General features: G+C 40.3%; 1 protein-coding gene across 4 annotated transcripts in view; it reads right to left on the bottom strand.

The window, feature by feature from the left end:
- Nucleotides 1-13379, bottom strand: part of NUP93 (nucleoporin 93kDa) — a 103337-nt gene that overhangs the window by 49927 nt on the left and 40031 nt on the right. The window contains exon 1 of one of the 4 annotated variants that reach the window (XM_010861910.1): nt 6598-6905. The exons of 1 other annotated variant lie outside the window; for it this stretch is intronic. Coding sequence is in view for 1 of the 3 variants with exons in the window: in XM_010861909.1 (XP_010860211.1) it covers nt 6013-6036 (24 nt within the window). In the remaining 2 variants the exon portion in view is untranslated. Of the gene's footprint in view, nt 1-1510; nt 1992-6012; nt 6542-6597; nt 6906-13379 lie in introns of those variants that run through there. 2 more of the 4 variants (XM_010861909.1, XM_010861911.1) reach the window with 2 other exon arrangements.

Consider the following 13379-nt stretch of genomic DNA (forward strand, 5'->3'; position numbering starts at 1 on the left):
ACCTCAACCATGATACAGCTAATTGTTAAAAATGGTGGCTGAGACATTTTCCATACATTAAATTAAGGAGCTCTGATGAAGGCACTGGCATCCTCCCACTTCAGACAAAGGAAAATAATTTGCAACTGTACCAAGACACGGATAATTGAGTCATTTCCTATACTGGGTCAGTGTTAGAGGTTTCCTCCATCTTTACAAAATGCAAACCACAGCTCATTGTCTCATCCCAGAAATCAATCCACTGCAACGCTGCACTGGGTCACAGGTTTAAAGCAATCTTAGTCCTGGGTGAATCTACACCTCCAACACCGAGACAAGAGAAACTCTCACAGCTCCTCTCTTCCCTGAGCTGTCCTCTTCTATTCCTCACTTGACAGTGCCTCAAGTCTTCCTATTGTTAAGAGTACAGAAAGTCCCACACCTCTGAAGGGAGCTCAATCTCTTAACTAGGTGAGCAATTTCCAAGTCCATGCTTTGCAAAGAAGTCCAGACCCTATGGGTCCCATGACACAAATACATTCCTTGGGATAAAAAGCTATGTACTGTTGGCTTTCTTTTTTGGTGGTGGTGGTGGGGGGTTGTTTTTAAGGGAAGACAAGACAATCAAGCTGCTTTTTAATGCTGAATCAAAAGCATTTTATCTCTGATATTAGTCAAGGTATTAACAGTGGTACAAGCAACAAACCTTTATGGTTTTACCACCCTCCAGATAAGGCTTAGAGGACTCGGAAAGTTTTTCATTTCACTTATACAAATCATGATCTCTGCACCAAAAATTGGAAATATACTTGAAGTGTTCATATCACACTCTTCTGAGGACAAATTTGGGATAGGAAAAGTCACTATCTCAATTCAAATCACCTACATTTGATAACACTTAAGAATCCACATCTTTGATGCTGTATTTAATTTTCATTTAAAGTCTTATGCCAAAGCACTACTTGTGAGATAATTCCAGATACCTTGAATAGTACTTTTTCCCTATAACAAAATATAAATGACTGAATTCCTTGGTAAACCATGCCCCCCCCACACACACACTCTCTCTCTCATCTACAAACCCAAATGATTTGATTTTAGCATAGAAAAATTCTATTTTAATTATTTTATCTCATGTAAGAATTCTACACTTCACATGCATCTTTTCAAAAAAATCCTAAAGAAAGTCCACACTACTTACTACTTAAAGATGAAGTCTGCAAAAATCCTAAATAATCGACTATTTAAATCTTTAAGTGAATGCTTATCTGCCCCACCCAACAGATTTTTTTTTTAAAGAAAAACGTTAGAATGACAAGGCACAAATCTGAATAATTCCCAGGAGAATCAAGTACTTTTTCTATCAAATGAGTTAAATGCTTCTGAATTCATCTCAAAAATTTAAACAAACCAAGATCTTATCTTTCAGAGGTATTGCAACAACATGCTATTAATGTATTTACTATGGCACATTAATCTTTTTTTAAGGTGCATTAATCTTAATTTCTCTATGAAACACAGGCAATCCTACCTGCAGCTCTCCAATTTAAGGAGTTTCTCCAATTTAAGGAGACCAGTCGACATTGTTGGTCACTGCAGCTCTTCCATACCTTCTATGTGGGATGAGCTCTGTCGGAACCAGTGCTCAAGTTTTCCCCACTCCAAACAGCCAGAAATGAGCAGGGGGAGGAGAGGAGAGCGAGACACAGGGAAGAGAGAAAGAAGAGAGAGTACGAAGAAAAAGGAAAGGATAGCACCCTGCAAATGCTGATATGACTGAAGCACTGAAGAGTCTAATTAGACAATGAGATTGCAGGGTCCCCTTAAAAAGGGTGCTCGCAGTCCCCGGGGCAGAGCATCATCACCCGTGTTGCCCCACACAAATTCAGAGAAGTCAGCTATCAGTTTGAAAGCACAAACTGATGGGAGTAACAGTTTATAGGTTACAGAAGGGTATTTTATTGTTAACGGACTGTACCAAGTTAAGATTTAAGAGGGGGAGAGACAACATGTAGGCAAGGAATGCTATGATACTTTTTTTTTTTTTTTTGACCCAAGCCACTGCAATTACTCTGATGTGAATTTTTGATGACTTCCGACATCTTGCATGGTTAATACTCGCTTCAGCTGTCATGTTTGGTTAATGTGGAAAATGCATTTGCTGCATTGTGATGCAGTGCTGTGGCCACAGATTGTAACACCAGTTGTGAAGCTGGTCCCTTAACTGAGCAGCAGGAATTTGCACATGCCATGATGCTAAAATAAATGGTAGTTAAAAGCTTTTATACAGTAGCAGGCAGATTCTGCCATTTTAGCCTGCAGAACGTGTAGTTTCTACCTCCACAAGCATCTCAGCTCACTGCGCCCTCATCAATTGCACTGTCCTTCAAACAGAACGGTAAATTCACCATCTTATATGTTTGGCCTCTCAGTAGTTAAAAGATTTCAATACTGTTTAAATAACTATTCAGATTAATTATAGCTTTGAACAGAACCGAGGTTATTTGCATTTCAGGAATATACAGCCAAAGAAACTGTCAGTGACACAGGAAAATGCAGACCTTTTATTAACATATGCTCAGCTCAACTGTCACTTCTCTGTACAACATTTAGGGGAAAATATATGATGTGTAAATAATGAATATTTCCATACTACCATAATGGTTTTTTTTAAATGTTTCTCAGAAAGGGATTTTTTTCCTCCTTAGGTTTTAATGTATTATCTGAGACTTAAAGACTATCTCAAAATACTAACATGTTTTTTATTGTCACTAAAAGAAATTTAATGCAGCAAACAACTGTGCAATTACAGGAAAGCTTGTGCAAAAGCAGAGATGAAACTGCACTGAGAACCAGGCACGAGAGGCCAGGAAGGTAGTGGACCATCATTACAGTGCAGATTGCAAAAGAGAAATCCTTCTTTTCTGCAAGAGAAAGATCCTTCCACCTTCAAAAACAAAACCACAAACCCTACGACTGCAACTGTGTTGGCTGCAAAACTAATACCTATACTGCAGAACGTGAAGGACAGACACATGATTTGCCAATTTTACAACATTTTTATACAAATATTAACTTGGCTACTTAGCATCTAGAATTTGGCTACTTAAGGTTCTTATTCATCTGTAACAATCATTTCGGTATTTTAAAAAAGCAGAACCAAGTTACAGACTTTGTTTTTTAAAAGAAAAACAACTAATATAATCAACTTGTATTTCTTACATCAGAACTTTTGCCAATTAAATGCTCAGAGTTAAGGTGTTTCAGACGTTTCTGCCTTGAAAAAAAGAAAACTAAACGGAAAAAGAATGAACATAAGAACACACTGGTGTCTGCACAGTGAATAACAATGAAAGAACTTATGTTACTAACATAAAAACGAACTCATGATTTCCTTTGTTTTATTCATTGTGATAGCACCAAATGCATAATTTGGAGGTGCATGTGTTAACAAGAGCTGTAAAACTGAAGAGCTTTCTAGTTCTGTTTCTTCTCCCAACTTAAAATTAACTGTACCAACAACGCTATTTGGTGCCATAGCAGATGTCACAGTAGTTGTAGCTAACATTCAACAATTCAAGGTTTTTTGTTTCAGACCCAATACAAGGTACCACTAACGGCTCAGAAACCACATAAGCAAGGAGCGGGGGAGAGAGGGAACGTGTGTTGGGGGTAGCTTTGAAATTAACCAGGCTCAGCTTATGCTCCAATTACTGAACAAAAGACAATCCTGGGGGACCTCTCTCTGAACCAGTGCAAGAAGCAAACTCTTTTGTTTCTGATCAAATAAATACAGCATTGGAGCATAGTGGATATGCAGCAAGAGGAGTCTCTGCCTGGGGATGGAAGGGGCAAGAGAAAAAAAGAACTCAGAGACCCCAGTGTGGTTACAGTCAAACCATTTCACTGATGGTTAAAACCTATTCCTGAGGGAGACATCTAAAGTTCACTACAGGAGACTGAGAAAACCCCCTTCATTACTTAAAAAACCCCATGTCATTAGAGCCACATTTTTCCATGCCACTGTGGCCAAAGAAATAAACTAAGAGGATACACCTTGTTGCTAGAGTAAACTGTGAGCCAGCTCAGCCTCAATCTGTGAGTATCCCAAGGAGACCAGATGAGCTGCACGGTATCTTGAATGCAAAGGACCTCAGAGTAGAGACTACTGAGAAATGTTAAGTGATCTGCCTCAGACCCCAAGCCCATGTAAGTATGGGGAGGTCGCTAAAACACTGAAAAGACGACCCCTGACAAAGGAAGTACTTTTCCAACTGCTGTGTCAGTAGATGAAGTAATCCATTCCTAAATGCCTATTTGGTAGTCCACTGTTTAATTCTGTGTTTTGGCTTTATACAGCCCTCAGCATAAAAACTAAAAGAGAAAATGGTAGACAACTAGTGGACTCAATACTTATTAATACAACAGTCGTAAATGGGTGTGCTTATTTCACAAATGCAGAGACGATGTAGGATTCTTCCTACCAAAGGGAATCGATATGATCTTTTCAAAATCCTCTGTATACTGCAACATTCTGAAATACAATGGCACCTAACTTGTACATCAGATACACATACACTCTGTGTGAAAAATGCAGACAACCCAAAGTGTAAAAACAGATGGATCTTACTACCACAATGACCAAAGTGCATTCAGGTCTTTATGCATTTGAAAGATCTCCAAATTTCTGGTGAGGGCTCAAATTTTTAAACACTATTCCATACAAATTTCCAATGAAGTATGCCTTCAGATAGTTCCTTAGAATTCACTGTAATGAGAATCTTTAATAGAAAAGTTTCGAGTTCATTGTTTTTATTTCCATCTCTCTATAGATTCTCCCAGTTAGTCCATTAAGTAACTTCTTAGCAAAGTACAGGTACAGGACCAAGAAAGAGAGAAGAAAGTTTCCAAAAATAGTAGCAACACTTCCTCCAACCTCAGATAGCCATATTCCAAAGTCTCTGATTTTCTCCCTCATGCAGTTAACTGGTTTTAAAGATCTGAGTAGGAAAAAATAAAAAATAAAAAGGAGGGAAAAAGTAGCTCTAATTTCCTTAGGCCTGTGTTTGAAACACAAGAAGGATGAGGAGACTTTTTTTTAAGAGGTGGCATTAGTACGCCTTTTTTTTTTTTTTAAACCTGTTACCATTAATAAAGAAAATTACAGAACAGAAAAAGGAAGCCACTGAAATTCTGTGGTTCAATTAGAATTATGATAATCACTCAGTGAAATTATCATGTTCAAGCATACAACTGTAATGCTTTAAAGTACATTAACAACATGTAGGGTTTCACGCAGAAATCAAACTATTACAGAATCCTGATGAGCTCTGTTCTCCCTTCTACTGGGCTGCTGGGAAGATCAAGTAATATCACTGGAGGGCAAGTGCTTTTAAGAGTTAAAAATGAGAGACCATGTGAGGTCAGGCAAGCACTGTCCCCGATTCTAGCCTTCTGAGGCGCACAGGCTCCCAGTTCCCTTCCTGGCTGCCCCCTCCTCCCGGCTCCCCCTCCCTGCTGAGACCTTGGTCCCTGGCCCCATGCTATACGTTTCCCCTTCTGTACAGTAGCTTGTACTGCCACAACTCTTACCTCTAGACCAGTGACTCTGGAAAATTCTGGCTGGAGTAAGTTTCTGAGCAGTGTTTCTTATCCTATCTTCAAATGTTTCAGGGGCATTTCCATGAAGATGCCTTGCCAGAACATCGAAAACTGAAATCAAATCTCAGCTCCCAATCTAGTTAACTTTCCTAATTTCTCAGCCTTGACCAATAGTGCCCATCCTTCTTGTGCCACAAACCTCAAGTGATTTCTGAACATCCTTCTTAAGCCCATCAGATGTTTTATTCCAGATGTTTCTCACACACCTTTTCCTCTCTGTTTTTTCGGCCACCAACCTGGTCCTGGCCACCATCACTGTGCCTGGATTGCTGCAATCACCTCTGAACAACACTGCAGCAGGTATCCTTCCCCTCGCCCAGCCAACTTCCACAAGTGTTTCCACATCTTCCCTCCTTTCCTGTTGACACTTACCTGCTCCAAAACTTTCAACAGCATGCCGACACTCTGCTGCTTGGTAGTCACCCCTTTCACATCTATTCCTCCTACACTGACAGAGTTTATTTTTTAGCACATAGCTTCTATTCTCACCTCCCTGACTTTGTTCAGGTTATTACTTTGATATCCTCTTTCACTTCCACGAGCTAAGCCCATTTAATCTTGCAAGGCCTACTGAGATCGTGACTGTTCCAGGGGATCTTCCCCAATCACCCTAGAATTCATTCATCATTACCCCTTTTCTCTCCTCTGAGCTCCCTATGGCATTTAGAGTCTCATGTGATTCCTATTTAGTTTTGCCAGTCATTTTACACAGTCTTGGACAGTTTGACCCTATAATAGGAATGTTAGTCTTGGCTCTCCAGGTACAGAACAATGAGCTTCCAGAGGGAAGCATCCAGAATTTAGGTTTATTCTAATTGTCATCAGTGCCTACCATACGGCAGTCCTTAATGGGCACTCAACAAAACCACTTCATTGATTTTTATTAGTGTTCACTAGGCCCCACCCAGGGAGATGGAGGTATCTACTTAAAGGGGAGCTAAATATTACTTTACTTATTGTTCGTTCTTTTAAATCTCTTCAGCTCCCTGAGATAATTGCAGCCTTAGGTACTAAGACAGATGCTGAGATGGTTCTTGGCCAATGTGCAGAGGCACCAAACTCGTCTTTGTGACTAAGCAATATTATCAACAGTGTTCAATCCCCAAAGTCGGCTTCCTTCTCAGTTGCATCCAAAGCCAAGGAGGTTCCGGGAAAATGAGATGGTCCTGGCCCAAAGTCAGTGGTGTGGCATTCACAGCTGATCTGTCCTGACAAATCAGCTGAGAATGAAAAAGCAATCTGCTAATTTTATCAATGACATTTCACCTTGAGTATCAAGTGCAGACTACTAGATTTAGGCAGTCATTAAAGAATCAGAGGATCTCTGCTCATCTTATTTAGCAGGAAAATAAGGTTCATTATCTGTTGTTCAAATGCAAACTTGTCTGCCTAGGGCTCAAGAAACAACAGGAAAAAGAAAGCTCTCCTTTCTATTGCCCCACAGCAGGGTTCTGCCTCCATAAGCTTACCAAGGGGACAAAGTTAGGACTGGGCCAGAAACTCAAGGCAGGTAGGTGAAGGTAATTTCAGAAGCTAGGCTTCCACTTTAAGTACGTTTTAAGGAAGCAGTTTCTCAGTAAGTGTGGTTATTAATGGGAAGGGGCTGAAGTGGGAGGAGGCAGCATCTCTCCTCAAATATACCTCCGGGAAAATTCACTGCAATCCCAAGTTCCAGAAATTCAGAATGGGAGTTCTCTTGTCAGTTTGGGTCTGGCTCTCTGTCTGTCTCATAAACACACACACAAACAAATACATTCCCAGCATCTAATCAAGTCTTAGTATTCAGATAAAGGGAACAAGTGATTCTGGCAAGAACTTGGAGATTATATGAAGAAGTTCTACCTCAATAACAACAAATGAAATAATAAATAAAAACTTATCTTCATCACAGTCATGAAATTTCAGGGGCAGTTCATTTCCCTGTGGCATAGATTAAGAAAACAAGGAAACAGAGCGTCACAGGTCCAGGCCCTGGGTTCAGGCCCGAGCTCCTCGCTCTCAGGGTTCTCTACACAGCACTATGACACCGTATCAACACAACCTGGCGAGGGGTGTGCTTGATGAAATCCGACCTCAGGGAATCTGAAGTTCTTCCATGGACGATGATGGTGGATACAAAAGAACAGCTTCTGGCTTGCTAGTTCTTGTTACCAACGTACTTTACACAACAGATGTATTTCTTACCAGGTTGATTGTAAATAGAATTCTTTTAAACAACTTCTATTTTAAATTCAGTAGGGAAGCTGTTATCTCAAGGAATACTAAAGCTAAGTATCACCCCAAGAGTTCTTTAATAAATGCAGATATTCAGATTTTGGATTTGCTGACTAAAGCAGGGCCCATCATATTACTATTATTTTAGATAAAAGACATTACAACCTCAATTTTCATGCAGTTTTTTTTTTTTTGCTGTATATATTTACTGTTTCTGTTATTAACTGGAAAACACTGATGAGGCCAGAAACTGATTTAAAAAAAAAAACACTCCTCAATAGAAAGAAAAGGATTACTAAAATTACTCAGTCCTCAAGGATTCCAACAAGGCAACATTTAAGTATTTCATTATCTGGTCTGAGTTTCAAAATCTACTGACATATAAAATATTAGTCCTGAAATCTAAGAAAAATTTTATAAGAAAATAACCAGAGTTAAAAGTTACATGCAAAATAACAACAAAATGAAGTGTTCCTGTGAAGCTACCTGTATATTATTCTAACTTAATCTAGTTAAGCCTTATGGGTTAAATGCCCTGTAAAGCTACCTACAGAGGATTTCCTAAATCTAGTGGAAAGCATTCTGAAGTTGGAGTCAAAAGAACTGTGTTCTAAGTAACCCTACACTACTTATTCACATCATGCCTCAGTTTCCTCATCTGTAAAATGGGAAAATGCCACCAAACCTATATGATGAACAGTATGTTTATCTTCACCAGCTAATACAAGAGGGTTATTCTTCAAAGCAAAGAGAAGATGTTTCAAATGATTTCTAAGACACACAGGCTGCAAATTTTAATATATTTTTAAAATATGCAGACTGATTTAGACATTTCCAAGGAAATACTTATTCTGACTCTGCTTTCTTTCATGGCATCTGTTGTTACTAGCAGCTAAGGAAAAGTAAAATCTAATGTCATTAACAGTCGACCGAAGATCTTCAGCACTCACTCAATGCAGGAGGGGCTCACAGAGAGAAACAAATGAAAAGGTAAATAAAATGAGGATGAAAGAAGCTGAGGTGAAAGGCAGAGAAAATCAGGTTAATGAGTATAAACAAGAAGTCCATCTTTCATCTCTCCTAGCTCCTACTGATGGCAGACGGTGTATTTAATCTGCTGAGAGACCAGATTTAAGGCCTCCCTTTGGTATAGTCCATCCATGAATTATTAACGTTAGCAGAAGCAATAGCACATCCGCTCACAGCGATCACAGAGGAAAGTGATGATTAACCAAGACAGGATTATTAATCCCTCCACTTCCTGTTCCTCCATCCCCGTCTCTTCTTCATCCCCCACTGCACTCTCACTGCTTTTTAGGCAGTGTATATTAAGCTACAGCTTCGGAATTAGAGTTAATTCCTTCACGGTGAAAAAATAATGAATGACCGATTACAAGTAATAGACTTTTAACATATATAAGTTTTTAAACATATTTTATTGACCACTGTGCCCTTCATAGAACAAGAATAAAAACAAGGGTGATGGGGCTTCCAAGGGTGGAGGGCCAGTGGTTAAGAATCCACCTTGCAATGCAAGGAACATGGATGTGACCCCTGGTCCAGGAAGATCCCACCCACATGCTGAGAAGCAACTGGGCTGGGCACCACAACTACTGAGCCCGTGCTCCAGAGCCCAGGAGCCACAACTAGAGAGCCCACATGCTGCGACTACTGAGCCCGTGCACCTAGAGCCTGTGCTCTGCGACGGAGAGTATTCCCTGCTCATCGCAACTACAGAAAGCCCGCCATACAGCAAAACAGACCCACCACAGTCATAAATAAATAATTTTTTTTTTAAAAGAACAAACAAAAACAAACAAACAAAAAACCCAGTGGTGATTTCTAATTCTTTATGGTCTCAAACACTTAGATGATAAATACACTGCTTTGCAGGCTGAAAGTTCAGGGTTAGTCCACAGGTGGACTGAGTGTAACAGTTGGCAGAGATGGCTAGAAAAGAAGGGGTCACTTATTCTAGGCTTCTGTAATAGCATAACCCAGTGGATCTCAAGCTGGAGGGCTTGTTAGAACAGATTCTGGGGCCCACCTCCAGAGATCTGGATTCCTTAGGTCTGCGGTGGGACCTAAGAGTGAACATTTCTAACAAGTTCCTAGGTGATGCTGAAGCTGTTGGTCTGGACACCACACTTTAGAATCACTGACCAAGAGCTTCTTTCCTGTTGCCAAATGCATTAAGGGCATGAGAGGAACAGAGAAGGAAATTAGAACCTGAGGGAGAAGATTAATACAAATACAAAGATGAGATATGCAGCTCCTTTCCCTTCCTAACCCCTAGTGAAAAACCTGGAGGCCTAAAGGGCTCTTCAATGTCTGAGGCTCCAAAATAAACCCCATTTCCACAACATTCCCTCTCCCCAAAATATGAGATAGCAGGATGGATAAGTTAACACATGGTGAGGAACACATATGAAGCTGAGAACTAGATTAATTTATAACTCCATTCCTAAAACATGTGAAACAAAATCAAATATGCCCTTTTCCTTGGTCATTTTCTTCCCCATCCTTCCCTCTAGGATTTGGCTTTAATGCATGATCAATCCTCAAAACACAAGGAAGTTGTAATAGCCTTACCCAAAACAGCTATGTACTGTAACAGAAAACTTGTATACATCTTCAATATCAAGCTGAGTTAGGCACCAAAAGAAAAAAAAAAAAGAAAGACAAAAAGAAAAAGTAGATTAGCAGAGGCTTTAGCGCTTTACAGCATCCATTAACAGAGCAAAATAAGAACAGGTTAGCCAGATGGATAAACTCCACTCCACCTCTTTGGGGTTTGCGAACGCAGAAAACCCAAGTAATGATAGCACATGAGGAAGAGCAAGGCCTGGCTCCCACAGAACCAGCTTCTCCACACCAGCTCAACCCCACACCCAGACTCACTCTACAGAGTACATGGCGTGGGTGGGTGCACGCTGCCAGGCTGCAGGAACCATTCTAACAGCCATGATTTCACAGCTGCTACTTGACTGGAAAAAAGGAGGTACGCTCCCATTAGCAATGGCTGCTCCGGATGCCAGCCAGTCTAAAAGGCCGGGGGTGGGGTGTAGACAGAGAAAGAGAGATGCAAAGGACAGAAGGAAAAAAGCAAGAATGGAAGGAAGAAAGGAGAAAAGACAAAAAGAACAGACAAAAAGAATGGAAGAAGAGACAATAGTCCAAAGGAAGGAAAGAAACAGGGAGGGTGAACCAGAAAGCAAAAAACTGGCAAAAACTAAAAATTTCTCCCTTGACTTGTTCTGAACCCTGACCATCTAGTCCAGCTAAAGTTCCAAATACAACTTTTGCTCCGGTTTGCCACTTAGCATTTGCTTGGCACCAGTGACCTACTCAGACAGCACAAACCAGGCTGACAGGCTCTAGTGCAACAAATCGCAAGAATCCCTGGGCCGTTTCACACAAAGGGCATCTATAAACTATGTCAGCAGCAGTTACTCTTCTGTTCAGTATCACTTCTTCTTTCAAAGTATATCTCAGATGGAAGCAGTGAGGTTTGTCACCAGTCTATAGTATTGCTCTTCTAAGTAGCATTTTTGTCTCTACAACTGATTTAGTTAACCAGCAAATCTTTCATGTGGAAAGGAATACATGGAAATGTCACTTCAAAGAAAGCAAGCAAAAAAAAGTCCAGGGGGAAAGACAGAACCAAAACATCAAGAAATCTGACCAGTGGCAAAAGAACTAGCTTAACATTTTGCAGAAAAATAAAATAATAATAATGATAATGTGGAATTTACCCAATCATCCATCCCTTGAGGCTTTCCTCAGCAAGGCATGATATGAAGCATCTGGATTCAAGTTCCACCTTTGATAGTAACTAATCAATCCTGATCTTGATTTCTTCCCTTTCTAAATAAAGATGATGCCAACATCCATTCACCTCACCTCAAACACGGCAGAAAGGAATAAGACAGTGATGGACAAAGCCCATTGCAAAGTATTATACGAATGGAAGGATTGTTGTGCTGTGTCCCTCAAAGCTCACATAAAATTACTAGTCTGCTACTTCCCCCTTGATCTTCCATATCAGGACAAAGTCATAAGACTTCTCAATAACTATTTTTCCCAATGGTTTGAGAGGGACAGTGAAATGACATAACGATCATTCATGAAATCTGTATCAGATCTCTATTCACACAATAGAAAACCTTTTCTGTCACAGAATAAAGGAAAAGACTGTATATTACTTTATAGGAATTGACCAATGGCCTGATGAGGGCCATTCTTATAGTCTACCTCTAACATGTTTCATGAAACAATTCCTCACTGCCCTGTTAAAATAAATCAATTTTCCTTGTCATTTTCAAAGATGTTTCACAGCTTCAAGTACCTGGTCCAAACAATTCAACACTCCCCAAACAGTGGCAGTCAAGAAAGTGCACTATGGAGCCATTTCCCAAGTACTCTGAACTAAGCACATTTTGCTTTTGTAATTAGATGGAAAAGTCCATTCCCCTTTTAATGCCACTGAGTTCTCATTCATACCCTTAAAATCCCAAATTTAATGGTTTCTTGTCATCTAATTCCCTCAGCCCTCATTTACCCTCAATTCCAGTCAAGAGGTGTTCAGGTTATGAAAAGGAGGGTAAAAGTCTTTCACAGACATTGACTACTTCTCTTCCAACCATTGTGAGCCCAGCTTCCTCCATAAGCAAGACACTGTAACTGCCTCTCAGCTATACTCTATTTTCAACTTTGCATGGGGAGAGTGGCACTGGACACGTGCTGAGGACCACTCACAAGGAAGCGCCTGCTTAGCTGGGACCCACTCTGGTGCACCACCATGCCCGCCCAGTTCCCTGCTGGTCTTCTCATCAAGATTCTGTTATGCTAGTCGGCATTTATTTCTAAGAACCCGTTAGTCCAGAGGGTATCAATTTGCATGACTTCAGGTGAATGTCAACTCCTCACTTTTGTGTTGACTCCTAGAAAAGCCTGATTTTGCTAGCAGAAATTCTTTCCCGTATTCTGGAGCACACACACCAAGTGGAGGGCTTTGCCTGTGTCTTTAAAGACCAAACACACATAATACCCTTAGACAGCCAAATCATATTACGAGATGTAAGATTTCAACATTCCGGCACACTGCCAGAACTTAATGGCCAGTCAGACGCTAAGTAAGGAAATGGGTCTGCATTAAACCTACAAAGAAGTCAACAATCAATAGTTCAGGACTACAGTAAAAATCTGATGTGCCCTTTAAATTGCTTCTAGCATCATCCTTCTAACTCCAGCTCAGCTTCAGAAGCAAAACAAAACAAAGATGATCAAGCAAGAAGCTGAACACAACCTATTTTCATAAGCACAAAGCGCTGGCATTTCAAAACTAAAAGCTGCTCCAGGATTTCACAGAAATCCTTTACAGTGTACCTGTAGGGCAGCAAACCTGAGAAATAACAGGCTGGGCTTTGGACAGTAAATTAAACTGACAGCTCAGCAAGCAGAAAACTATGGCAAAAAAGCCAGCACCTGGAGATAAATGGAGGAAGCAGGTTTGGCCTTCCTGA

The sequence above is a fragment of the Bison bison genome, unplaced genomic scaffold (genome assembly GCF_000754665.1).
Source record: "Bison bison bison isolate TAMUID 2011002044 unplaced genomic scaffold, Bison_UMD1.0 scf7180017864473, whole genome shotgun sequence".
Classification (NCBI taxonomy): Eukaryota; Metazoa; Chordata; class Mammalia; order Artiodactyla; family Bovidae; genus Bison; species Bison bison.